The sequence below is a fragment of the Marmota flaviventris genome, chromosome 17 (genome assembly GCF_047511675.1).
Source record: "Marmota flaviventris isolate mMarFla1 chromosome 17, mMarFla1.hap1, whole genome shotgun sequence".
Lineage (NCBI taxonomy): Eukaryota > Metazoa > Chordata > Mammalia > Rodentia > Sciuridae > Marmota > Marmota flaviventris.
In genome coordinates this window covers 39,506,710-39,534,678 of record NC_092514.1, presented here as the reverse complement: position 1 = coordinate 39,534,678, position 27,969 = coordinate 39,506,710, and the positions used below count along the sequence as shown (strand labels likewise).

Genomic DNA, 27,969 nt, shown 5'->3' with positions numbered 1-27,969 from the left:
GTCCCTCCCCTGTAATAGAGAACACAGAGAATAAAGTCATCAAAATTAATTTTGTTCTCTTTCAAAAGATAGTTAAGTTTTGCCAAATGTAAGATGCATATCTTGGGGTGGTCTTTTAAATACAGCTTTAAAAGGAATGGAAGTAAAATGAGGCAGCGAGAAGTCTGCTGCCAGCTTTAGTAGCCCAGCCTTCACTCCTTGACCACTAAGGAAACTAAGGGAATTGTGGGGGGAAGGACAGATGCTGCAGGATGTTTCATTTATAAAAATAACTAAGCTTTTTGAAGAAAACAAAAGTGACAAAGCCAGCACCCAGATTTGAGATCTGCTTAAACAGCAAGAGAAACTGACTTGTGCCCACAGCAAATAATTCCTACTCCAGAAGACTTGGCAGATTTTGGAAGATTGCTGCCTGAAGATGAAAGGACATCCTCCTGTTCCTCCACCTACCTGCCTCCAGGCTAAGGCTGGTAGAGTAGTGTGGTAAGGGAGAGGATGTCCCAAGGGGGCAGGAAGACCTGAGTCCTAGCAGGGAGCTACCAGCCTCCGTTTTCGTATACATGCCCAAATCCACTCTGGGGAGACCAGCTGGGCCTCAGGGTTCTTGTCCCTGCTACCCAGCACATGTGTGGCTGAGGCAATGTCAAATTCCTGCACTAGGTCCCCATCAAATGCCACAAAGTAGCGTCTGAGACGGCTGAAGTCTGGGGTGGAGGGTGGCAAGTGGAGCCGCACCCCAGTGAAGACGTCCAGCAGCACCTGCAAACACAGAGGGGTCAGGGTGGGGTTGGCATGCAGGTGGGTCTTTACCCAATTTAGTATAATACAGTTCACTTAGGACAAGAGCCAGAGATGGAGGAAGCCTAGTTTAGGACTTAAGTAGAAAGTGCATCCTGGAGAAAAGACACTGGTGCCAATCTGCCCCCCGCCCCCAAATCCTCCAGTCACTCTGGATGACACAGGCCTGACATTCCTCCCTTCCCTGCCAGGTGATGAGGAGGAGGAGATGGGTTCCAACATTTGAGACCTAGATATGGGAAAAGGATGTGTCTCTAGGAGCCAACCAGTGGCTGTGACTCAGTGACCTGCCCTTAAAGACCACAGTCCACTGCACAGGTGGGTAGACTGCAGGGTCAGTAGTCTTGCTCATTACTATGCATAGGTTCAAGGGCTTCAAGGAAGGGACAAGAGAAGGAAATGGTTTCTACTGGTCTGCTGGGAACTGGGTTCATGTTATGAGTTGTCAAGACTTCTGTGCTTCTCTTGGGGGGGGGGGCACAATCATTCTAGGGATTAGCTTTACTTCTCCCTCCACCCCTTGGGCCAGCAGTTCCTCGGGGTTGAGCCAGTGCTAACCCAGCTCCTGGCCTCAGCAGGTGCTCAACAGATATTGCCAAACAAGACTGACAGAGCATAAAGGGAAAAGGCTCCTCCACTGGAGGAGAGTCATCAAGGCAGTTCACTCTCCCTCCTTGCTGGCTGGACCTGCTCCCCCAACCACAGACTCACGCTGCACCCCACACCCAGACTGGGCTTTCTCCCCTTTAATGTAAATTTGACTGGGGACTGGCAGCTGGGCTCTATCTCCTGCCTGCTGGCACAGCTCTCCTTCCTCTCTGCCGGCTGGCTGGCCGCCTCTGCAAGGTAACCAGAGGGCACAGTGTGGAGTAGCTGCACGCTGGCCTGCCTGAGGGAGGAGCAGCTGTGGGAGGGGAAGGGCTTAACAAGCCTCCCCCAACTCCTCTGCTCATCTTTCAAAGTTCATGTGCACAAGGCTGGAAACGCTGGGCCCTGGCCAAACTGGCCTGCCTCTGCATTGTCATTGCACTCACCTTTGCTTGGTATGGCATCTCATCAGTAGCTTTCCTCTTCTCTCCAACTTTCACTGAAGACTTTGTGGTAGGCTTATTGCCTGCAGGACAAAGTTGTGGATGAGAATTAGGAGAGTAAGAACTGCTGATCATGGTTCCTAAAGTTGGGCCAGATCCTTCCCCTGCCATGAGCATGGATGAGAGGGAAGAGTTATCAGCCCAATGCTTTAGCTTAAAAGTGGCTTAGTCCCCAGTCACACCAGCTCTCTGGTGCACTATCATTCAGGTTTGCTGAGCTGATAAGGGGTGCCTAGCAGAGCAGCTTCTGGCCCATGGCTGGACACACACTAGGAATGTGATCATTGTCAGCTGCAGTGGATACATGATCACATGTTCTCAGAGCTGGAATGTGAGATTGGGTCCCTGCCCCTACGCCCCCCGGACCCCCTTCTTTATCCTGGCTACCTTTGCTGTTGGGGATCCTCAGCTTCCCTTCAGCCTTCCGGGCACTGGGAAAGGGTTTGTTGGGGGAGGCTCTGGGGACCTTGCGGGATGCAGCAGACCCAGAAGTGCCCTCGTTCTCGCCATTGCTGCCTCCTGTAGTGGAGCTTCCCTCATCTCCAGCCACCACAGTGAAGTCGGCCTTCTCCTTGGACAGCTGATACAGTTCCTGAGGAGGAGAAGGTCAGGTGCTATCACTCCCTTCCCCAGACACGCCTCAGAGGGTGCTGTGTGGTCTGTTTTAGGCACGCGTGGCTGGGGAAACAGGTGAGAAAGACAAAGAGCAAGGAGAAAAGGAGGTGGCTTCCTTGGTGCTTTTCCAACATGGAGCCTTCACCCGAGTAACTGGTACAAATCCCTGTTCTCTTGACTCCAGCTCTTAATCAGCAAAGGACTTGGGCAAGGCCTCATGAGGCAGCTAGACCAAGGGCCTTTCAGGGGATCCTGAAGAAAGTGAGACCATCTACTTGGAGCTGGTGGGAAGGGCCCTCATGCCAGTTTGGTCTCCCTTTACTTGCCCTCCTTGCTATATCAGTGGAATGGGGTCAAGAGGAAGACAGGACATGTCAATAGGCCAGATGCTCAAGGTTCTAAGACTGAGATGGGGTTGGAGGACAAACATGCAGCCTGAGAGCTGGCACCTTGAGTTGGGGGAGGTTAGTGGCAGATTTCCAGTCCTTGTCATCTCGGATTCGGGTGCAGCGGGGGAATCGGATGGATATCCCATCAGCGGTGTGAGCCTCAGATTTGGAGAATTCTGCCCCTGTGATCTCCCATACAGCAGCTTTCTGTCAAGAGCAAGGCAGGAAGGTCAGGTCATCTCTAGTTGAGAAGGAAACATCTCCCATCAGCCAGAAGCGAAACAGAATGAGTCAAAACACAGAGGCTCTGGCTCGCAGCTAGGAGACCTGGGTGCTAGTCCTGCCTCTTCTGTGAATTCATTATTTAGAGATTAGGCCAGCTCCCATTAGAACAGACCCTCTGTGACGAGGGGGTGGGTATTATCTTCCTCCACTGAAGACAATTCCTCAGCGGTGACCGGTCATCCCTAGGCTTCTCACTTGGCTGAATAATCCAGATCCCCATCTTAAGGTGACTTTCTGTGAGGTTCGGATAACTTCTCTGTGGCCCTAGAGAACTAATTTGCAAACTGATTCTGTAGGCTAGAAGACCCCAAGCCACTGGGCTGATACCTTTGGGTCTGGAACGACGAAGTCAGGATAGTAGATCTTGTTTATCTTCAGCCAGGAGGGTATTTTGCTGGGATCCTGGAGGAAGAAAGATGCTGTTCTGGGCTGTTCCTAAGCTGCAACAAGGCTTAAACCCCTCTTTTGGTAATGAAATTGTGAGATGTGACCAACTCCTCACCCATGTAATCCTCCCTGCTCAAAGGGAGTGAGGCCTCCAGGACATGCAGGCCACTGTCTACAAGGCGGGCACTCCAAACAGCACTCTCCTTACTGGGGAGGAGATAAATGATATCTGCAGTCCTCAAAGCGCAGCGTCTGCCTCATAACAGCCCATCAGAAGCCAGGATCAACAGGGTCCCTTGCTCACCTTGCTGATCTTCACCATGTCCAGTTCCTTCTGTAGGCGGGCAAGGGTTGCGTCGTCATGGCCTCCTGCACACTTGGTGACTGTGCACCACTTCTGGCTGCTAGGGTCATAGCAGCCCATGAGGAAGATTGACATCATGCCACCTGCAGGGTACGGGTGGGGAATATGGGCTGAGTGTGAATAGCAGAAAACCACCTCTGCCAACCCCACAAGTCCCATGAGAGGCAACCTCGTGGAGAGGAAGCGGTCCCCTTGGCATCAGGGTGCCAGAGTTCACCTCTTCTTAGCTGTGTAATTGAACCCAGGGCCCTGAGTTTCCTAGGCAAGTATTCCACCACTGAGCTACCTGCTCTAAGTGTGTGATTTTTCAATCTGTATGAACTCAAATTTCCTCTATAATAAATTAGGGGTAATCACACCCAACTTGCTGGGCCCTACGAATTGAATAGTGCCTGTCATACAGTAAATCACCTAAAAAGTATTAATTTCTTAGACGCCAGCTTCCTTCCAGTTAGGAGAGATTTTCCCTGAAAAGGAAAAACTGGCCCTGATGAAATAGCTTGTGGTAAGCCTCCTTGTGCCAGGACAGCTCAGGGGATTCTTGCTAGAGTTCACTGTGCCAAGTCCATAGCTCCCAGGCCCATGCTGGCAGATCAAGCCAGGAAAAAGGCCAGCCTCTCTGACATGGCACTTTCCAAGAGAACCACTACAGGGACCAGCAGTCACCCTGACCTTTGCTTCCTTGTCCATAGAAGGCCCCAAGAACCACCAGGTCAGCTGTATCAGCCATGGCCCCCTCATTCAAATAGTCTTTCTTCACTTTCAGCCAGTGCCGCTTTCCAGGCTCATATGTACCCTGAGGGGACATGAAAGAGAACACAAAGTACAATGGAAACTCCCTGAGGCAGGGGTTTAGCTCTTCACTGCTGCACACCAGCCCACACCGGAAGGGCCCTGGACTCCAGGCTCCTCAGGAGATGTATAAAACCCATCCCCCTAATCCAGAACAGACCTGTCAAGCCCCAGAAAGGATCCCCCTCCCTCAGCTTCCACCCCCACCTCTTCAGATGGCACTGCCATCTGTCCAGGACAGGAAAGGCTCAGGGGAAAGCAACAGCTGTGATGACCTTACCTTCACATCCTTCAGCACCAGCCCTTCCAAGCCCTCCCGGATCACCCGGTTTATCATGTCAGCCAAGTCTGAAGCTTTCTGAGGGACAGCAGGAGAGATGTTGAAGATGGTGTGAGAAGACGATGGCACAGGAACGCAGCGACGGCATGCTAGTCGAGTACCCACTGGAAACGCCCTAACTTGAATACTAGGGACAAGGGATTTGTAAACCAGGGAGCCTCTCAACCAGAGAGCAGCAGTGGCTTGGAGGCACAGGGTGCTTACCTAGGAAGGACTTCCATGCCCTGTCCTCCTGGGTAACTAACAGACAACAGACACAAAGGCAAACACATCAGCCACCCCCAGAAGGACAAGTAAGACTCAGTCTGTCACACTTGTTGCGCAAGGGGTTCTGTGTCCTGCTTTTAAGCCACATGACCCTGTCTAGAGTAGGTTCTTCACTTACTGTGACTTGCTTCATTTCTGAGAACATGATCCGGTTGGGAATTTCAACCATGTTGTCATGAAGAAACTTCCGCCGCTCACACAGAGGCCTAAAGGGGACAGGAAAGCTGAGGGAGGGATCTTCCCACCCCTAGCAGCCGTTCTGAGGAGGGAAGGAGCACAATGATAAAATTGCTGCTGCATGAGAGGGTCTGACGTGAACTAAAGCCCTCATGTGTGACAGTTCTGCTGCCATAGGCTGCAGGGCTCCATCCTGACTGAAGATGGACAACTGTGAGCAGGGGAATGGAACCAGTTAGCCAGTTCATAGCTGTAGTTCCTATTTCTACTTTATGGAGCCAAGGGAGATCTGGCCTCTAGCCCAGATTATACAAAATATGGTCTCACTTGAAAAATGACTCCCACTTGGGTATTTTTTTGCCTTGCTTCACCCTAACCCCAAGGCTGTCGGGTCCTTGGGTCAGCAGGCTGTCGGGCCTCAGGATGCTGGTTTCTTGGGCCCAAGCCTTTAAAGGCAGCTAAGTCAGGATTGCTAGCTCTTCCCAAGACAGTCCCACCACAGCCACCCCTAGCATCAATAGGGAGTTTCCTACTGCCAGTCTCTCCTGAAATCAAAACCTCTGAGCAGAAAAGCACTTGCATTATGCCTGAGGGGTGTCACTGGAGAATAAACTGAAACCCTGCTATGTTCACCTTCTGTGTCTCTCAACAGTCCATCTTGCTTTGGCAGACTGAGATTTGTTTGGGATTTGGGTTTCCTCTGAGACTTAAGCTCACAGAGGTAAGTCTTCCTTACAATGGATGGGGAATTGATTTGTAGCAACTGTGCTACCTCTCAGTTCCCTCCTGCTCTTGCCCCTGCCAAGCTCATGGATACAAAGGCACATATGCTAGCCACTTCCCATCCCCTCCTTCCCAATGAACCCCCTACATTCTTACCTAGGAAATTAAAATAGGTTCCTGGGTTTAAGGATGCTAGCCAGGCCTCGGGGTGTACTTTAGTAGCAGAGTACATGCTTAGCATGCACAAGAAACTGTGTTAGATCCTCAGCACCAAAAAAAAAAAAAAAAAAAAAAAAAAAAAACCACGAAACCAGTCAACTCACCTGTCCATCAAGCTGACATCATTAAAGTAGATACAATCAAAAACAAACAGGCAGACATTAGCATCTTGGAAAGCAGCTTTCTGTAAAGACAAAAAGAGGGCATAAAAAATGGGGAGATGGGGAGTACCAATCCACTTCTGAAGGCTTCCTGAAGCACCTGATAATTCTATTTCTGCCCAGAAGAACCTGGGCCATAAGGGCAAACAGCAGACGGGGCTCGCTATAGTTGGGATTGTAAATGTTCACCAGAAGCCCAGGTGATAAAGGCTTGGTCCCAGGAAGGTATTAGTAAGAGACAGTAGAATTTTGTGGGAGGTACTTTGATCATTGTGGGTATGTCCCCAAGGGGTATCCTGGCACTCTGGCCCCTTCTTCTCTCTTTGTTCCCTGGCTTGTGATCCATGTGGTTTTGCTCTACCATGACTCGGTTCAAAGCAATGGGCTCCTCAGATCTTGGCCTGGAACCTCAGGAACAATGAGCCAAAATAAAAGTTTTCTCTTTATAAATTAGCTCAAGTATTTTATTACAGTTACGGAAAGCTGACTGACAGAACTGAATGAAAATCAATTACAAATTAGTTCCTAATAGAGTCTTTTTATGGAGGAAAAAATACTAAACCCAAGACTAAATTCAGACACAGTTCAGAAACAAAAAATAAGCCCTATCCTAAGTAACATATTACTCCCTTTGGAGATAGACAGCACATGCATTTTTGCACAAATGACTTAACCCAGTACCTTGTGCACTCCTAGGGTCCCAAAGGGCAGTGGTTTGCCTGTCTTGTTGTCAATCAGGAGCACCTCAGAGTCCAAAATCATGCTGTGGCCTCCAGGAAAAGCCTTGGGGATGTAGTCCTTAAAGTGGGCCACCTGGAAGTGGAAAAGTAGCTTTGATGAGGGATGAACAGGCGGCAAAACCCCGAAGCCAAGCCATAGAGATCAAAGCCAGACCTCAGAAGGAACACAGAGCAACATGCTCTGTGCAAAACAGCTAATGTGCAAAACTGTCAGCCACCTGGACAAGATGTGGCTGCTTTAGTATTTCTGTTCAGACGCGGGCAGAAGTCAGCCCATGCTGACACTGTCTATGGGCTGTAGAGAAGGCTCAGATTTGGAAGAAACAAAATGAGCATTTGGGGGAGGAGGTGGAGGTAGACAGATGTGGGGGGTGGGGGAGGAAAGAAAAACAGGTGGGCAGAGATTAGAGCCTATTTTAGAAGACAGATAGTTATTAGGCTTAGAATTGGGATGGGGAGAACAGACTGGTTAGAAAGAAATGAACTCCCTCCAGAGCAGGAAGGAAAATGTGAGCAGAATCTTCCCTAAGTAGGAGATCTGCTCCCAGAGCCATCTAGAGATTAAGAGAGTATGCCTGGAATTGGATTTGTCTTGATAAAGGCAGAACCTTAATCTTCAACAACTCTAGTCAGAGAGAAGTGCCATCAGAACTCAAGGTATTTTCTGTCAAGTGATAACAGCAATGGGAACCAGAAAGCACATCTCTGGCTCTACTCCCCACCTGGGCAGGGCACATGGCTGCCTCTACCCAGAATGCTTGGAGCAGGATCAGGAAAGGCTTGCCCATCTGTCCCACTCCCTGTCAATAATCCAGCCCTTTAAGAACCCACAACACAGGAAAAGCAAAGGATGAGTGAATCTGGTATGGGAAAGGGCTGGAAAGCGATGCTCAATTGTCTTCCTGGGTCACATGAGGTGTCCATCTTACACCAACCTCACCAGGGCACTTCCTGAGCACCTGCACAGAGTCCCACAGGACATGTGACCCTGCACTAAAGTGTCACATGAGGCCACTGCTCAGCTTTCCTTTCAAACACCTGAAACATGTAGCCTGACTGCTTGGTTCCAGTGCTCCAGCAGGAAGGCAGGGCTAAAGGGAGTACACAGAGTGTAGAACGCATCTCCTTGACCCCTGGGGCTCTGGAAAACTGAGTCAAAGCTCCAAAGAAGAGGGTAGCAAGGTCAGGGCACTCCAGCTGCTTTTTCCTAGAGACACCTACAATGACTTGCCCCTAGGAACTGAAAAGGGCTCAGGAATGAGATTTTCTCCCCTCCCCCAATTAGGGCAGGCATCTGGGCTCCCAGCTGTCCCCATGGTATTGTGTTTATAGCAGAATGTAAGCTTCATGAAGGCCAAAGCTTTTATGCGCTTTTTGGTCACTGATATTTGCATACTAACTACAACAATACAGATGCATTTGGTAAATATTTGTTGAAAGAATGTTATACATGAACTTTAATTTAGCTTAAAGCACACAGGATACAAAAAAATGCAAAAGACTTGCACAGCCACTGAGCAAATAAGCTCCATATCACAACATCATGGGAGAGAGTTATCACTGTCCCAGGGAGCTCTGTCTTGACCAACCAATGTCTGGACTCTGGCTGTCCCTGATGAGCAGTCCTTCATTATTGAGACTCCAAAAATGAATTTATCCACTCATTAAACAAACAAAAAGTCTTTATTGTGAACTCTAGCTGGGAGACTATGGAAAGCTGGCCTTGAGACTCTTAGCAGCAGGAAAGAGAAAGACAGTCCCAACAGAAAGCGATCAATACCTTGTGAGGCAGGACGGGCTTGAGACTGCGGCTAAAGTAGCTGAAGTAGTCCCCATTCTTATGCACCTGGACTCGCTCGCCATCATACTTGATCTCAGAGAACATGCCGTTGGGACACTTCTTCATTGCATACTCGATGGACTTGCAGGCTTCGGCCTTGGGGTGGGAAAAACAAAGCCTGGAGATTTTCAATGACAGACAGCCAGAGAGCCCAGAATAGGGCTGTCAGCCAGAATCTGGGTTCTGGGACTGACTGCCCATGGTGCATGCTCAGGGCAAGGACAGAGCTGAGAATAAAAAAGGCTGGGCAGGGGCTGGGATTGTGGCTCAGTGGCAGAGCGCTTGCTTAGCACATGCAGGGCCCTGGGTTCCATCCTCAGCACCACATAAAAATAAATGAATGAAATAAAGGTTTGTGTCCAACTACAACTTAAAAAAAAAAAATTAAGAACAAAGAAAGGAACAATACTTATTCTATAGAACTGTTTAAAAAAAAAAGGCTGGGCAAAACTGTGTTCTGAGTATCAAATCATTACCAGCACTGACTCAGGAGCTTGTGTTTCGAGGAAGATGAATGCTATTTATTGTAGACAAAATTCCGCTGAAATAATATTTTTTAAATCAATAATTGAGGCTCCTGCAGGGCCTCGAGCTTGTTAATACATCAGTTATCTCAGCACAGGAGGCAGGCAGAGGTCAGAGTAGAGACTGTAGGTGCCAATGAGGCTGGCAGGGTGATAGTGATCAGGGATCCCTAGTACAGGACAATCCAGACAGAGGTGTGATTACTCTCACACCTGTACCAGCCTAACCCAAACAACAGTTACTGTTTTGGGGATTCTTGTCAGGTCACATACATAATCTCACTTCATCTTTGATGTGGCATCTTATATGATAGATAGCATTTTCATTTTATGGATGAGAAAACTAAAGGTCAAAGAGGTTAAGTAGTCATTTAAGGTTACACAGCTAGTACACAGCAGGAGTGAGATTTTAATTTAGGCTCAACTCCAAAGCTTGTGTGTTCAGCCACTAAGCTATATAACTCATGCCATTCTTCCAATGTCAGGCTGTACAACACACTCCAGAAGAATTCCTACAGAAGTCAAAAGGCCACTACTTCAGGTGACTGGGGGTCCCTGTGGAGATGTCACTGTTGGAGTGCCAGCTGTTCCACACTCCTAGTAGGGAGAGGACATTTCTCTATTCCAAACAAAGAATCCTAAGGCAAAATTTCAAAATAACACATAAGAGAGTTCCCAAAAAAGCACCATACACTGCTGGAAGACCCAAAGGGCCTCGTGGTAGGCATGGCAGCATTCGCGGGGTCCTGCTGCACAGGAAAACCAATGCCACAGAGGAGATCCCCATTCTCAGGATAGGAGCAAACGTGCAAGCTGATCTTTGTTGGAGTTAGTCTTTCTTCCTTAAGCTTCCTCTCCCTTCCCAAGTTACCCTATCATAGGGAGCCTGGTTCTGCTGCCCACTCCAAGCCACCCTGCATCAGGTCAAAGGACCTCAGGGTTCCTGAACACAGCCCCAAGTTCAAGTATGACAGATAAGCTATTTTAGGTAGGTGCTTCAAGTCTCACATGTCATTCCCACAAAGAAACTAAAAACCAAGAGAGACTAAGTAGCTCGTTGAACACTCCACAGCTGCTTGGTAGTAGAGTGGGAACTGGGTTCTGGCCATTACACCCATCACCTGTCTCCTCCTGTGCCTTCACTTCTAGAGAGCAACACTCTGCTGCCTCTCCTCTCTTCCTTCCCCAAATCCTCTCACCCTGCAACCAGTCTCAACAGTCATCCCTACCAGATCCCACCCCAAGGGATGTGCAACGTGCACAGCAGGGCAGGGCAACACTCCTCACCAGCATGGGCTGCACAGGCGTCATCAGCGAGGCCTGGACACTCAGAGCCCGTCTCTGTCCTGGATCCTTCTCCACCTCCTGCTCATTGCGAAGGACCCGCTCCACTACGTCCTGCAAGTTGCGTGAAGCTTTGAAGGCTTCATAGGCATTGGGGTCGAGGGCATCTAACCTGTCAAGGGAGTAAGGAACCAAGACGCCTGCATTTGACACTATGGCTTTGGATAGCAATCTGTTCTCAGAGGGGAGAGACCCTCATCTGTCAATATGCAGTTGTGTTCAAGTATCTTGAGGATTCAAAGTAGGAGAAAAATCTGACAATTCAGTCTTTTGAGACCTTTATCTATCAGGATGCAGCCTTAGCAGAAGAGGGGGCTGGAATGGGCAAAAGCTGCATTCTGTGCTTACTAAACATGCTCCATACTTTCAATCAAAACAACTCTCTGCAAAAGGTATTGTTACCTCCACTTCACATAAGAAAATGGAGGTGGAGACAGGATTAGGTAACCTAGGAGGCAACAAAGTGGAATGAGGATTCAAATCCAGAGAAGGACTCCAGAGTCCTGATACCAGCTGGGAACAAAGGAAGCTTAGGCTGTCCCAGGAGACGATACTTACACATGTTTTGCACCTGAGTTCATCTTCAGATCATGTTTGATCAACCTGATGATGCACTTAAGGTCATTGGCCGTACACCTAAGGGAATGAGGCCTATTCAGTTTGATCTCTGAAGAGCTCTGCACCCCCAAACCTTTTTTCCCAAGTAACTCCCTCTCCCTGAGCTCATCCCCATTGGGTCTGACTTGTTTGGGGCAGCTCCCCAACCTGGAGGCGATGTCCTGCAGGGCCTGCTGCTGCTCATCCTCCTTGGTGAGCTTCGAGAGCCGCAGGAGGAATTCATCCACTTCCTGGATGGTGAGGAGGCTCTTGGCAGCTGGAGGGAAAGACTTGCTCTGCTCAAAGAAGACTCTGATCGTCTCTGACACGTCACCCTGTCTCCAAAAACCAAAATGCCACTGCAACAACCCCAGGGTGGCCAGGTGTATCCCCCAAAACCTCAGGACTAAAGAGGAGTCAAGAGACTTCAGTCACAGTTCCTGTCCCCAACTCAACATATTTACCTCACTTCTCAGAGACTATCTCATCAACAGTTCTAAATGGGGCGCATCTCTCCACATAAAATATGCCCACCTGGCTTAGCTGAGAAGAGACAGCACTATTCCAAGCCCAGTCAACTTGATTCCTGCTTATGAATTTGAGCTAAGAGGTAAATGCAGTCATCATATAGTGAGGATTCTTGGAAGTTTACATATGTGAACTGGCGGCTGGGGCTGGAGTCCCGAACAGATCAATGATGAATGATAAGCCCATGGGGGAAGAAAGCAAAAAGAGTCCAGATGAGGGCCCCACAAGAGACAGAGCACAGTCTCAAGTCCTGACTTCTGAGATAAGGCTTTTTGTGGCTAAGCAGTGGTATGGGTTCAGTCCTCAGAAACTTATGACATTAACAGCTGCAGCCTCACATTCAGCTTCCCCTGTACCGGAAGCTTACTCAAATAGATTTCAGTTTCCTAAAACAGTATGTGCCTAACCATTTAAAAAAAATGGCTGCAGGTGCCTGGCTTGGTGAACCCCACCTGGAATACAGTCTCCCTCCCCCTCCCTCTGACCTGCTCCAGGTCCCGTGCCATATCATCTGGGTTACAGTTAAAAATGCGGCTGAAAAGCTTCACAATCTGCTTATCATTCAAGTTGTAAACACTCTTAATGACACCCGGCAGCAGCAGCTTCACTGTTAGGTACACATCACCCCGGAAACCATCTGGAGAGAAAAAAAGGAACCCTTCTTGAGAAATAGAGCTTAAAACAATGGATGAACTCAAGGAAGCAGAGGTTTAAAAAGATCTATCACTGTGCTCCCACAGTACCCTGTGCAGATCACTAGTAGTTCAGAGGCCAGAATTCAGTGGTTGGCTGTTTTTGCACCTGTCCCATCTTTAGCTCATGGATGAATTCTCACAGGGCAGAGCCATGACTTTGACTTCATGTCCCCAGTGATGAGCACACTTACAGACGCTCAGTGACATGAATGTTACATGAATGAAAGAAACAGAGTTGGAAGATTCTATTCCAAGCTGTGCATGTAGTTCACAAAAACTTAATTAAATATGCAGGATAGTAAATTTTCCTACTGGTTGAATGAGATGAATTTTTCTGCCTTCCTAGGGATAGGATAAGAGCAGAAGAAGAAAGATGCCACAGTCTCTGAAAATAGGCTACAAAATTTGAGGGGTCTGGTGGCAAATGCAAATGGGAGGTCCGTTGTTCAAAACTGTTAAGAATTTTTTTTTTTTTTTTTTTGTACTGGGGATTGAACTCAGGGGCACTCGACCACTGAGCCACATCCCCAGCCCATTTTTGTATTTTATTTAGAGACAGGGTCTCACTGAGTTGCTTAGTGACTCGCTTTTGCTGAAACTGGCTTTGAACTTGCGGTCCTCCTGCATCAGCCTCCCGATTCCTGGGATTACAGGCATGCACCACTGCACCTAGCCAAAATTTTAGGAATGTTAAGACAGTAATAGCTGAGCACTAAACCAAGCATGGGACCCTGTGCAACGACATGTATGGCAGAGCCAGCCAAGGCTCTGAGCTTTCAAGGGAAAAGCCCATTCAGGATGCTCCTGGCCCCACCTCCTGCTGAGCCTTTCCGCAAGAAGTCCTGGATGATCTGGGTCTTCGTGTTGTAGCTAGGATTATCAGCCACCATGGCACACAGCTTCCTGAACTCCCGTAGCAGACAATCCTTGTGCTTGGGGTCACATTTGCTTGAGGACAGACTTGTCTTGCGGGTGGGGCTTGAGGGGGCTTGATTAGAGTTGTTGGGCTTGGCTGTTGAAGAAACAACAAAGATGATTCATTTTGCCTTTCTGGGAAAGGAGGAAACTCACAGGTATTCTGTTGGTGCTTTATACACAGTTTCACTCAGTCCCTTCAAAGAGCTCCCTGGGGTAGACATCACTGTATCCTCTAAAGGTCATTTCCCCAAATCTCAGAGCTATTAATGGTTAAGGAGCAATGGCACCCTCCCTCTGGAGCTGTGAATGCTTCAGAGAGGAACACAGGCTGTGCCAAGATTGACCAGGAGGATCTCATCAACTGTAAAGCCGAAGAAAGAAAAGCTGGGTTGAGAAAGGGGAAGAAATCAAGGGACATGTTAGTCAATGTGAAGTTACTGCTCTCATAGATTATCAGAGCTGGAAGGAACCTTCAAGATTATCTTGTGCAAATCCTCTTACTGATGAGAGGATCCAGGCCCAAGAAGAGCAGATGACTTCCAGGATCTCCTACCTCCATAGTGGCAGAGCCAGGACAAGGATGCCACCAAGAAAGTCAGGTCCCAGTGGTGTACTCCCAACATTCCCTCCCCTCACCACTCCAGCCTGTTCTTTCTGTTTGTCAAATTAAAAGGTAGCTTATAAGCAGGACTTTCCTCCAGATACCTAAAAATAATGCTGAACAACTCTTTAGTGATTCCTTCTCACTTCCTTGTGCTCATTTACAAAGCAAAAGCAAGGCCATCAACAAGCTGTCTGCTGACATAAGCTTCTTGTCTGGGCTTGTAAATTATAAATCTGTGATTGTCTCTGACCTGGACTCTAAATCGGATTTTAGAGAACAAAATCTCAAAAGCATTGATGTTCAGCAAGGTTGCAAGCATAAGGACACCCCATTCCTCTCAACTCCTTCCAAATTAAAAAAAAAAAAACCAAAAACCCAGGGCCCTTCCAGGTTCATGTTGTCCTTATCTTCACCTGGATTCTTCTCTATTTCTGTCTTTGGCCTAGTACAAATCTAAGGTTTTAAAATACTAAAAATCCTACAGTCAGGCACCATTTTTACAACGTTATCTCCTATAGTCCTCAGGAGAACACTGGAGTAGATCAGGCAGATGCTGCCACTCTCAATTCACAGAAGCTCAGATAGGTAAAGACTTGCTCAGGGCTCCAAGCTGTCAAGCAACAGGGCTGGGACCAGGCTCCAACACTCCAGCTTCAGGTCCAGGCTTCTTTCAATCACATCAAGCTTCTTTTAATTCCCAAACAGCTTTATTATTTTCTCTGAGTCAATTACAAGAATGTCTCAAAACAATAAAAAAGGTATAGGATTTGAGTGAAAGAACACTGGGACTACAGCCACACTTCAATGCACATACTCTATCATGAACCTAAACTTCAGCTTTCTCGTTCATAAAGTAGGCCTTATAAGAACATTTCCTACAATTAACTGAAGACCAGATAAAAGCCCCTAGGCCAAAGCTACCTGTTTTTGAAGGCCAACAAACAATCCTGATCTTCTCATTCTAGCAAGATCTTCCTAAATCCTTGGTCCAGGAAACAGTACTTCTATGTTACATAAAGAAACCACATGTATGTGATTATATGTGTATATAGGATAAAGAGAAAGAAAAAAAAATAAACACTTTACTGTTCACCTGTCCTGCTATAATCCAACCCTTGGGAGATGGGATTTGAACACAGAGCCCTCTGATTCCACAGAGCACATGCCTCCTGACGAGGCTGCAGCTTCCAAACAGAAGCTAATACCCTTAGATCCTTTGTTCCTTCTTGCTCCTCGTACCACAAACATTTCAACCCTTTGACAAAGAGTTGTAAGAAATAACAGAAATTAAGGGATATGGTCCGTGCAGGGTATCTCCCTTCTTCTACCATACTTTCCTCTCCAGTTCAGGCAAGTTTAGGAAGATAATTTCTCAAAGTCTTTTCATTACAAAAATATAAGGAAGTAAAGGGGCCGGTTATAAAAATCTGTCTGAACCAGGAAATAACTTCACATAGAAAAAGTTTTAACAAAACAAACCTCTTCCTGACACAAGAGATTAAAGTATACAAAGACAGGCCACACACGTGGAGCCCCAAGGAAAGCAAATTATTGAGACAAAAAAGCAAAATTTTCAACAAGTCAAATAAGAGGACCTTAACTTATCTTACCTGAAAAGCCAGAAAACTTTCGGGGATTGGTGTTGGTGACAAGTGACGCTCCTTTCCCTGGGGATGCCACCTGGCCAGTTGTTGTCAACTTAGCTTGCACAACAGCTTTCTTCTTTGGTGTGCCTGCTGCCTTAGAAGACAGATCTATAGAACCCGCCCCCCCAAAAAAAGAAAAATATCCTCCAGTGAAAGGTCTCATAAAAATTCCAAATTATTAACTTCTTTTAGAGGCTTGCTTGGTAAGCCACTCCCATGAGCCCCAACATGGCCTAGTGGTAAGCAGGTCTTCTTGAATGGAGGTGGTAAGATACCAGGTGAAGGGAAAGGAAAGGGAGAGGATTCTGGGGACAAAAGACCCACTAACCATTTACCTCTATGAGTAACTTAATTTTTTTTTTTTTTTGTGGTGCTGGGAATTGAACCCAGGGTCTTATACAAGTGAGGCAAGCCCTCTACCAACTGAGCTATATCCCCAGTCCAGAGTAACTTAAAATTTTCATCAACTTTCTTCACCTCTTATCCCACATATAATAAATAATCTTCAGAACTAAGAGGACTTGAGAGAATCAACAGTTGCATTTTTTTTTTTAAATGAACCCAGGGCCCTGTGCATGCAAGGCAAGCACTCAACCAACTGAGCTATATCCTCAGCCAAGCAATTGCATTTTGATAGATAAAACTGGGGGACAACTCCATGGAATAGCCCCAATTTACAGATGAATAAAAAAGTACAATGAAGACAGATCAGAGCATGCTGGTTTGGCATAGGTAGCTGTTGGCTCATCTGAGGTCAGCTGATGGTTTACCTGTGTTTCTTTTCTTCTAAATGAGAGATGGGTAAAGGTAACAAAGGCTGAGGCCAATGGCTGACACAGGGCAGACTGGATGGGGAACTTGAGAATGAAGCATGTGGGAAACAGTTTCCTCTCCTATAAGTCCTTTATTTTTCCTCTCAACAAGGATAGATTCCCTTTTTAAAGCCATTTACAAGTCTTCCTACAGCAACAAGAACTGTGATTAACTGAAGATATGAATATTAAACTGGGCAGAGTGACACAGACCTGCAATCTCAGCAATTTAGGAGGCTGAGGCAGGAGCATACCAAGTTTGAGATCAGCCTGGGTAACTTAGCGAGAACCTGTCTTAATATTTAAAAAAAGGGGGGGATGGGGTGGGGCCAGGGGTGTAACTCAGTGTTAAGAATACCAATGGGTTCAATATCCAGTACTGAGGAAAAAAAAAAAAAAAAAAAGGATCACTTTACAGATGCTGAAGATCAAAGAGGACTGACTAATTGGACTTGAAAGTACTGGTGTAAGATTTCTAAATATGCAATATGCACATATGCATGAATGTGCGTACATGTTAATAGGCACATGTATCTATAAATACTTGTGTGTTTACGTGTATGTACACATAGGTATTTTCTAGCTCTATCTGTCCCAAGGGCTTAAAAGCTAAGCTACCCCATGATGATGATAACATGTAGCATCCAGATTTTTGTGTGTGGGAGGTACCGGGGATAGAACCCAGGGGTGCTCTACCACTGAGGCACATCCCCAAACCTTTTGGCCAGCCAGAGCTCTACCACTGAGCTACATCCCCAGTGCCCTTAACCTAGTTTTTAAATTTTGAGACAGTGCTCATTAAATTGCCAAGTCTGGCCTCAAACTCCTGCATCAGTCTCCCATGTTGATGGGATTACAGGTGTGAGCTACCATACCCAACTTTAGATTTGAGTTTCTAATATCATTCTCCACTAACAGGAACCTGGACTCTTAAGAGAAAAGGCATAAGATACGTACAAGATTCTGTGACTGTGGTAGGACACACACAAGAGAAGACTAAGGGTTTCTTATTATGCTGAGAATGAAATATTTAAAACAAGTAAAAAGAAAAAAACATGAAGGTGAACAGGATACAGAAAGCAGCTGGAAGGGGCTGTTAAGTGACAAAATTAAGTACAACAATGAATTATAAGTCACAGGGAAAAAATATTATGGTCCTGGAAGATAATATTTCTGTTCTTAAGATACATGAACTAAAATATTTAAAAGTGTGGCAGCACCTGCCTGTAATCCCAGCAATTTAGGAGGCTGAGGCAGGAGGATCACCAATTTCATGTCAGCAATTTACTTGTCTCATAAATACATCCAACTCAGTGGTACAGCATCCCTGCCTGCAATCTCCAGTACCACACACACACACACACACACACACACACACACACACACAAAGGTAAAAGGTCATTATGTATGCAACCTACTTAAATGGTTGGGGGTGGGGGTGGATAAAAACTAAAAAATGTGCATGTGTAAAGAGAGGACATGAACACAAATGATAAAGGAAATAAACTCAGCAGTAGGTAAACCTGGTTACAGAAGGTAAGTGTTCTTTGCACTATTTTTACTCTTATACTCTTGTGAGTTTGAAATTATTTTCAAATAAAATGTTTAAAAGCTTAAAGAAAAAAAGGAACAAAAAAAGGGCTTGCCGGGCGTGGTGGCACACACCTGTAATCCCAGCAGCTTGGGAAGCTGAGGCAGGAGGATCTGAGTTCAAAGCCAGCCTCAGCCAAAAGCGAGGCACAAAGCAACTCAGTGAGACTGTCTCTAAATAACATACAAAACAGAGCTGGGGATGTGGCTCAGTGGTTGAGTGCCCTTGAGTTCAATCCACAGTACCCCTCTCCAAGGAAAACAAAAAAACTGGGCTCTCCTCCCCTCCCTTTTTCCATCAGCCCCAGTGTGATAAGAAAGCCCTACTCCCCTCCCCATCCCACCTGCAATGTGCTGGGTGATCTGTTCCTTCTCGTTGTCTTCCAGCTCTTCCCAGCCTTCCAGCTCTGTGAGGTCTTCAATTTTTTTTGTGGTGGCCCGAGCCCGCTCCAGCTTCTCAAACATGCACTTAATGTGGTACCATTCTTTCATGTCACCCCCAGACTCGGAGAAGGGATTGGGCACCACCTTGCCTATGCGGCACACGCCCTTCACAATCTTCTCCTTGCATTTTTTGCAGCCGGCTGTGCTGCGCTTGGCGTAGTCCACACAGAACCGTTGTTCGGCCATCTCACAGGGGCTACTGCAGAGTCCCACATGCGACTCTGGCAAGAAAACAAGGCAGGTGGCACGTGGTCTTAGATGGGCTCCCTGGAATGACAGAACAGGCTTTCTTCCCTGGAGGAGGCAACGCCCACGTAGCAGATCTGTTTCCAAGCACTGGCTGAATTTCCTTATGTCAGGCCAGTGATATTGTTCTCGGAACAGGCACAGTTCTCTTTGGCCAAGTGCACACAAGTTTTTTGGGAAGAGGATCTTAAAGGCCAAAGTCATATAGCTACATGAAAGGACAGGAGACAACAAAATGTGAGATGTAAATGAGAAGCCAGGCTTCTAATTTCCCAAAGACCACAATCTCATACAGTCCATGCTGACTAATCACTTTCCAAAGGATTAAAGACTCATTGCCTAAGTGAAGCAGAGTTCCAATACGGGAAAATCCAGTTTCCAAAAAGGTGTTCAATTATCTAAAGTACATAAATACATCTAGTAAATCACAATGAAGAGAATCTAAATAACATAAATTTTTTTTCTCAGGCCATCAACAATCTTATACTCATAATGGATGATGACCTTTAAGCATTATAAAATCCTTAAGTTTCTTTTTAATCACCAAGAAAAATGAAATGATGTTCATGAAGTTTTAATTAGAAGTGTAATACATATGCCATCCCCAGAAAACAAACCACTATATAGATTCGTGATCTAAACAGAAGCCCTCTTTTGAGAGGCAACTTAGTAGAGCCCAGAACCAGACCGTTCAGGTTCAAATCCTAGCTAAGCCACTTATTAGCTGTGTGTCCTTGGTGGATTACTTAACCTCTCTGTAGCTGTTTTCTTATTTACAAAACATGTATAATAATAGTAACTAATTCAAGGGGTTTTTGTTCCAAGAGTAAAGCCTTTAGAATAGGGCACACAGCAAGGACTCAATAATGTTGGTTCCTACTATAGTCAGTGCAGCAGTTTAGTTAAATCTTTAAACTGAGGATCCCTATGTGCAATTAACCTGTTTTTTTTTTTTTTTTTTTTCAATTACCTGTTTAATTCAGCAACTTGAATCAGGGAATGCTGCAGCAACTAGATGGTCAGAATCGAAGGAACTGATAAGTCAATCCATGTGGTTTATCAACGGTGATTCATTCAGACCTTTTTATATTTGTACTTAAATAACTTTATTGTTCTAATTTTAAATACACTGGGAATTATTTTTAGTCTGCACAGTGCTTTGAAGTGAAATTACTACTGCATTATAATAAAAACGGGCCTTACAGCAGTGCAACACGGTGCAGAGAAAAGCAGGTGGACTGAGGAATCAGGGATGGGAGGGCCAGTCCATCCAGCTTAGAACTGTTACCCTGGTGGAATCTCTGAACTTCTGCGTCTTAGTTTTCTTACTTCTAAAACGGAAAACAAGACCTACCTCGAAGGGTGGTTGGGGAAATTACAAAGAATCCATGGACGGGCTGATGGTAATGGTGGAGTTCTGAACTCTCTGAAAATGCATACAAAATATGTATATTTGACAATGTACGTTTTTGGAGCGAGAACATCAGTAAGTTTCGTGAGATTCACAAAGAACTGCATAACCCCCCGAAGTTGAAGAACCGTCGCGGAGGTGAGCAAGGCCAGGAGGCTCACAGGAGCAGCTCAGGAAAGCTGGACCTCAACGCGATCCTTACAAGAGCACCCCGCGGCCCCCGGGGGAAGCAAAGGAGAATAATGAAAGGGCCCGATCCGGAATCGGATCAGAGCGCCAAGGCCTGGCCGCAGCCGCCGTCCGGGGTCTCTGCGGAGCTCTCCAGGCAGGACAGCCGCCGGCCGCGAGAGGCTCCCAAATCCATCCAGGCGCCGGCAGTGGGCGGCCCCTGGGGGTCCCGGGGCGCCGCGGGCTCCCGTGGGCTCCCGGGGGGCCGCCACGTCACGGAGGGTGTGCCCCCAGGCTCCGCAGGCGGGCGGGCGGGGGAGGAGCCGGTGGCGGCTCCCGGGCCGCACTGCGCTGGGGCCCCGGCTCTGGCCCTGGCCCGCTTCCCTCCCCACAGCGCGCCCAGCCGCGCAGCCCCTCACCTGCCTCCCCGGCTCCAGCGACCACCACTCGCCTCCGGACCAGGCGCCCACAGGCCGCAGGCAGCCCACTGGCGGTTGGAGAGCCTGTCTCTTTAAATACGGGTCCTTGAGCTGGCGGCAGTACGTAGGCGCAACGACCGAGGCCGTAGCTACGTGACCCGGCCCCGCCCCCGGTCCCGCCACGTGCTTGGTGTGGATTCCGGTCGGTCGGGATTGTGATAAGTGGAGGTAGTGGGATCCCCAACCCCGCGAGGACGCCCCCAGATTGCCAGGGATCGTCTAGTCCTTAAAGGTACTGGTTGAGAAACTGTACTGCAGTGAGCTTGGCAAAGGTGGCGTCATCCAGGCTTTTTCCGTATTGCCTCTGTGCCGTGTCACGCCCTACCACTGTGCAGTAACTTCCTGGATTGAAAAGAGACACCGGATAGGTGGAAGGTAGCTGTCGTGTGAAGAAGCGGTGGGGGAGAGTAGCCCTTTGGTTAGGTATGGTTCAAAGTGTATTTTTTTTTTAATATCTTTTAGTTGTCCATGAATCTTTATTATTTTTTAGTCTATTTATATGTGGTGCTGAGAATCGAACCCAGTGCCTCACATCCTACCACTGAGCTACAACCCCAGCCCTCAAAGTGTACTTTCATTTCTAAACCTCAAGTCCGCTTTATGACAGCTTTACTTGGCTATTTTTACAAAAGAGCGACAGAGAAGGCAAGTAACCTTGTTCAGGGTCCAGAAAGGGCAAACAGCTGGATCTTATTACATAAACAAAGAACAGATATCTAAGGGGATTCTTTATTTTTTTCTCTTTTTGGTAGTGGTAGCTGAACCCAGGGGCTTCCTACAATTGAGCTATACCCCAACCTTTTTAATTTTTTAAGACAGGGGGTCTCATTAAGTTGATGGGACTGACATCCAGCTTGTGATCCTCCTGCCTCAGCCTCCCAAGTCTCTGGGATTATTGGCATGCACCACCACCCAAGAGGATTCTTTGTGACAGTTTGACCTTCATTCTGTAGGGGAAGGTGAACCATGAATGAACCTAGGGAATACTAATTACTGTTAGTCGGGGAGTGACTGAGGCAAGGGAACCAAATAGAAGGCTATGGGGGGGGGGGGGCCGCAAAATTGCAATGTATGCGGTCACGGGGAGAAATAAAGAATGTACAAGGGCTTCTGCCCTTTTCAGTGCTTTATTCACTCAGATTACTCAATACAATTTCACTCTATAGGTTCTTAATCAAGAAAACAACAATCCTTAATGCTAGGCACTGCAATAGACATAATCAATTCACAGCAAACAATTCTAGATTAATTTTAAGCACTGCAAAACACTTAATCATGATAGGCTAGTCATTTCCTCTGCATGCTAAGTCCAAAAAATCTCAAGCCTTAGGCTTTATGTCCAGCTGATGCACACTCACTTTAGACTGGGGTGACCAGCTTTGGAACCAAGGCAGGCTGTTCCTGGCATGGAATGGACAACTGGTTGAGGAGAGGGTTGTAGGGAGAAGTTGTGGCTCTCACCAGGGTCCAGACCAGGCAGTAGAGTTTGAGAGTGGGTGAAGATCATGCAGAGGATCAGGAAACTATGTCAGTTGATGGGATGTTAGGTCCTCACCAGGCTTTCCAGCTCGAGTGCATTCTTGTTTCAGCTGGCTGAATCCCTGTTCATCAGCTCTATTATTTATACTAAATTCTGGGACTTTTGACCCCCCTTTCAGTCCACTGGAATTTTCCATGACATCATTTACCCTGGGGTCAGAAACATCTGGTCTGGTGGTCTCCACCCTGATCCTCTCGCCTTTCCCTCTTATCTGGCAAGGTCAGCCTGCCAGGGGCTTCACCAGGGTGAGGGGAAGTAACTTGTTTGAGGCCATACTGGAGGGCTCTGTGGGTGTGCCTGGTGAGACTGCTGGCTTTAAACTGGAGTTTTTAAAATGGAGTTGCTTAGACTCAGGCCTAAGGTCATTCTCCTAAAGGCCCTTGTGATAATCCATGTGAGAGATGAGAGTGCCCTGATGAAGTGCTCATATATCTGTTATGAAATAAGGATGACTTGAGTGAACATATAGAGGCCATCACCTGAACTAAAAAATTAAGAGAGGAGGAGGAGGTACATCCAATAAAGGGATGAGTTTTGTTTTGGGTGTATTAAATTTGGTTAACCAAGGCTAATGTTGATTCCAGTGTGCAAAGTGGACTAAAGCTTCTCTGTCTTTTCTATGATATGTGGCAGAATAAGAGTCTTCAGAATTGGAAGGCCTCAGAGGCCTACATCCTAACTCCAGTGACCCTGAACGTCTCTACCACTGCATTGACTACATTTTGATTTGAAACACTTAACTGGTATCCATCTTTTCCCCTAATCCTGTGCTATCCAGTACTGTAATAATGACTGGCCACGTATGGCTTTTGAACACTTGAAATGTGGCTAATGCAACTTGAGAGAGGCTGTTAAGTGAAAGCTACACACCAATAAATAAATACCCCCCCCCAAGAATGTCAAATCTCACTAATAATATCTGTATGCTAATTACACGTTGAAATAATTTTTGAAATGTTGGGTTGAATAAAATATATTATTAAAATTAATCTCAGCTGTTTTACTTTTTGGACAATGTGGCAACTAGAAAATATGAAACTGCATGCACTATTTTCATATTAGATGGCAAAGCCCTACATTTAAAACCTATTTGCAGAGGGTGGCATCTGTGCCTTGTGCTTCTTTTTAGCCTCCCTGATGGTGCCGGGCATATAGTACACAGAAAGTAAAAAGATCCCTTACAAAGATGTTTATTAAGTTGTATCTTTGACAATAATTGCAGACTTGGCTTCTTAGTATTGTTTTGATTCATTAGAGCTCCATGGCACCCCAATAATCTCTGACTCAGGTCCCCTCCTATGAAATGGAACTAGGTGTGAAGGCTGGCAATTGCATCTCTTTAGAAAGATGGAAACTGGCTGGGTGTGGTGGCACATGCCTGAAATCCCAGCAGCTTGGGAGGCTAAGACAGGAGGATTGTGAGTTCAAAGCTGGCCTCAGCAACTGTGAGGCGCTGAGCAACTCAGTGAGACCCTGTCTCTAAATAAAATACAAAATAGGGCTGGGGATGTGGCTCAGTGGTCTAGTACCCCTGAGTTCAATCCCTGGTACTAAAAAAAAAAAAGGTGGGAATTGCTCTCCCAAGGAGAATGTCAAGTGTGGTGGGGAAAACACCTTTATAGCTTTGTAGTTACAGATTCACATTCCACCTCAACCTGTGTGACCTTCATCTGTCTTGTTCTCTGGGCCTTTAGTTTTCTTGATGAAATGGCGATAGTTTTACATTTTACATTTAGTCTGTGATCCATTTTGAGTTAATTTTTGGGAAGAGTGTATAGTCTGTTATTTTGATTCTTTTCTTTTTTGCATGTGTATGTCTATGTTATTCAAGCACCATTTTTGAGGTTGAGGGTACCCGAGATTAAACTCAGGGCCACCCAGCCACTGAGCCACATCCCCAGCCCTATTTTGTATTTTATTTAGAGACAGGGTCTCACTGAGTTGCTCAGCACTTCACCATTGCTGAGGCTGGCTTTGAACTCAGGATTCTTCAGTCTCAGCCTCCTGAGCTGCTGCGTGTGCCACCACGCATGGCTACGAACACAATTTTTGAAAAACTCATGCTTTTTTGTTCCTTTGTCAAAGATCATTTTAGTGTATTTATGGGTCTACTTCTGGGATCTGTTTTTTTTTTTTTTTTTCTTTTAATGTATTTTGGTGAGTTTTTTTGGTACTGGGAATTGAACCCAGGGGTGCTTAACCCCTGAGTTACATCCCCCCAGCCCTTTTTATTTTGAGACAAGGTCTTACTCAGTTGCTTAGGGCCTCGCTAAATTGCCCAGGCTGGCCTTGAACGTTGTGATCTTCCCACCTCTGCTTGCCAAGTTGCTGGGATCACAGCACTAGTGCACCCAGCTTGGGCTCTATTTTTTTCCCCCACTGATCTATTTGTTTCATCAGTACCACACTATTTTGATCACTTCGGCTTTATAATAAATCTTTATATCAGGTGGTGTTGGTCTACCAACACTGTTATTCTTCAATGTTATGTTGACTATTGTGGGTCTTTTACTTCATATAAACTATACGATCATTTCCTAAAGCTAATATTCACAAATAACTTGCTGGGATTTTTCTTGTGATTGCACTGAATCCTCAGCTCAAGTGAGGAAGAACTGACATCTTGACAGTATTGAGTCTCCTATTTATAAACATTGAATATCTCCGTTTATTTTGTTCTTTGATTTCTTCAAAGTTTTGTAGTATTCTTTATATAGATCTTGTACATATTTTGCTAGATTTAAACTTAAATATTTCATTTTGGGTGGAGTGAAATAAGGATAAAATAACTTTTCTGATTGTTTATGACAATTAAATGAGATGACTAATATTAACTTGCAAACTGTTTAGCCCTTAGAGGTATTTCAGTAAATGTACATTCTCCTCCACCTTCCAGCCTGGGTACATTCGTCCCACTCAGAGTTTAGTCTCTCCTTTGTGGATTAATCAGTCAAGTGTTCATTGAATGCCTACTCTGTATTGGGCACAATTCTCCAACCTGGAATACAGCAAAAAATTCCTACCCTGATGAAGCTAACAGGCTAGTGTGGGACATAGCAAACAAATTAGTAAAGTACATAGGCTATAAGGTATGGATGGGTACTAAGCAGAAGAAGGGAGCTGAAGAGGATCAGAGGTGTGGGACAATGAGGGGAGAGTTGCAGTTTTAAATAAAGATCAGGAAGGTCACCAACTAAACTCAGAAGAGAATTAATGAAAAAAACTGGGAGTGGTGGTGCATGCCTGTAATACCAGCAACTTGGGAAGCTGAGGCAGGAGCATTACAAGTTTGAAAACAGCCTCAGCAATTTAGAAAGAACTTATTTATCTCAAAATAAAGAATAAAAAGACACAAATGGTGATAGTTTTACATTTAGATCTGTGTATACTTTGTTTATAATCAGTGACTCGAAAAATTATGCTCTGTCTGTGTAATATGAAATGAGTTACATTCTGCCATCATGTATAACAAATTAGAGTAAATAAATAATTTAATTAAAAAAAGAATAAAAAGGATAGGGTATGTAGCTCAGTGGTAGAGTGCCCCTGGGTCTAATCCCCAGTACAAAAAAAAAAAAAAGTGAATGAAAGGGAGAGCCATATGCAGATCTAGGGTAGAGGGAGTATCAAGGAAAGACTAGGAGGCCGGAATGTGCTTGTTACATTGGGAGAACAACTAAAGTGGCTCAAGTTAAGACTGAGAAGAGCAGAGGATGAGGTCAACAAAGAGACAGCTCCTGCAGAGCCCTAAACCATTATAAAGACACTAGCTTTTAGTCCAGGTGAAATGGGAAGCTAATGGACTGCACTGCACCGATAAATGATATGATCTGGCTTAGTAACGGGATCACTATCACTCTGGCTCCTGTATCCAGAAATCGGGAGACGAGTTAGGTAGCTACTGTGAAAAATGAGGACAGCTTTGGGAGAAATGAGGGCAGCTTCGGTGGCAGGAGTGAAAGTAGTGAGAAATAACTGAGGCTTATGGACCCATACTAGGGGGTCAGGGGTGTCCTGGAACTACTGAATTTTTATACAAATGTGCACATGTGCATTTTGGAGGGGAAAACTTCTATTGGAGTCTCAAAGCAAAACTATGGTGGTGAATAATCAGGACACCCCATGTCTATTTCCTAGCTATTCAAAAATCACAGGGCAGGGGATAAAGCTCCTTTGACAGATTGCCTGCCTTGCATGCACAAGGCCCTCAGTTCAATCCCTAGCACCACAGAAAACAAAATGAAACAAAAATCCGTGATCAGCTCCTTTCTTCAGACCATGGTCATAAATCCTCCAGGGCATTGATCTTGTTTGTGAGTGTCTCAGAGCTAACACCACTCTTAAGACTACCATTCCTGACTTCCAGTTTAGATTCGTTAGAGTTGTCAAGAAGAAATAAAAATCACAGGGAGATGGGTAGATTCTCTATATTTCCTATGCTAGAAGCTGGAAGCTGGGAAGCCACAGGCAGGAATAGGGGAAGGGTTTCTTACCTTCCTAGAGAGGATGGGCACTCGTGAGGTTAGTTTCCTCTCAAGTGGATTCCCTTCTTTAATAAGCTCTGCTCTATGAATCACATAAATCTCAGCAGTGAAAGCCAATTTTACGGTTTGGTTTGCTTAATAGTCGCACAATTAAAGTAAGTTGTAAAAAATGGTGGTGGTGTTTGCCAGGATAAATATTTAAAAGGGAACAGCTGTAGGAAGATACAATAATTCAAATCAGTCCCTGGTTTTTTATCTTAGTCCAGGCTGCAGAGGTTGGTTCTTAATCAGAGGTGTTTCCTGGCCTCTCCTTTGAAAACCTTGTGCTACAGCTGCCAGGCTCAGGTAGGAAGGAGCAAAGCTTTGGGAGTAGCTGGTGCATGGCAGAGCTGGGAGGGGGCGCAGTTTGGGGGCAGGACTGAGAGGAGAGTTAAGGTGTGGGGAAGGTGTTGTTATCACTTTCCTTGAGCTCCTGAATTGGGTTATCTAGTGTGAAGAAGAAAGTTAATGCTTTTCAGAGGACAATGTGGTTTTTATAAAGAGTTGAGCCTATTTGGGAAGCAAATTTCAATTCTGTATCCTGCATAGGACACAGAGCTGGTTGACAGGTAGTATTGGTGATTTGTCAGTTTTCCAGCTTTGGTTTTGGGGGCAGCGGTTGAAGACAGCTTTTTTCTTTTAAGATGGCTTTTTTTTTTTTTTAAGAAACTAGGGATTGAACTAGGGGTGCTTTACCACTGAGCTACATCCT

General features: G+C 46.0%; 2 protein-coding genes across 5 annotated transcripts in view; one reads left to right on the top strand and one right to left on the bottom strand.

Moving 5' to 3' along the window:
* Positions 1-31: 31 nt before the first annotated feature.
* On the bottom strand, positions 32-21,224 carry LOC114082781 (DNA ligase 3). 3 transcript variants are annotated; one of them, XM_027923872.2, is made up of 22 exons: positions 21,135-21,224; positions 20,491-20,562; positions 20,107-20,147; positions 18,791-19,344; positions 16,009-16,152; positions 13,691-13,888; positions 12,667-12,818; positions 11,822-11,988; positions 11,615-11,692; positions 11,000-11,168; positions 9,129-9,284; positions 7,290-7,421; positions 6,552-6,631; positions 5,447-5,534; positions 5,002-5,079; positions 4,602-4,725; positions 3,870-4,012; positions 3,506-3,580; positions 2,954-3,100; positions 2,277-2,481; positions 1,833-1,912; positions 32-759 (listed from the first exon to the last, which is right to left on the bottom strand). In XM_027923872.2, the coding sequence occupies exons 4-22, from the start codon at positions 19,338-19,340 to the stop codon at positions 526-528; spliced, it is 3,000 nt and encodes a 999-aa protein (XP_027779673.1). In that variant the 5' UTR covers positions 19,341-19,344; positions 20,107-20,147; positions 20,491-20,562; positions 21,135-21,224; the 3' UTR covers positions 32-525. The 3 variants fall into 3 exon arrangements, with proteins under 3 accessions (XP_027779673.1, XP_027779672.1, XP_027779671.1); XM_027923871.3 differs by lacking the exon at positions 20,107-20,147; XM_027923870.2 differs by lacking the exons at positions 20,107-20,147; positions 21,135-21,224 and having other exon boundaries at positions 20,491-20,951.
* Positions 21,225-21,268: 44 nt separating this feature from the next.
* LOC139702287 (T-complex protein 1 subunit zeta-2) overlaps positions 21,269-27,969 on the top strand; it is a 52,334-nt gene continuing 45,633 nt past the window's right edge. The window contains exon 1 of one of the 2 annotated variants that reach the window (XM_071603032.1): positions 21,269-21,426. The gene's annotated coding sequence lies outside the window, so the exon portion shown is untranslated. The other variant, XM_071603033.1, reaches the window with a different exon arrangement.

Excerpts from the sequence above, each read along its gene's own strand:
- LOC114082781 (XM_027923870.2), bottom strand. The coding sequence starts at position 20,654 with ATGCAGTTCTTTGTGAATCTCACGAAACTTACTGATGTTCTCGCTCCA. Across the intron at positions 5,535-6,551 it reads GATGTCAGCTTGATGGACAG|GCCTCTGTGTGAGCGGCGGA; the intron begins GTGAGTTGACTG and ends TGTCCCCTTTAG. Across the intron at positions 1,913-2,276 it reads GAGGATCCCCAACAGCAAAG|GCAATAAGCCTACCACAAAG; the intron begins GTAGCCAGGATA and ends TTTGTCCTGCAG.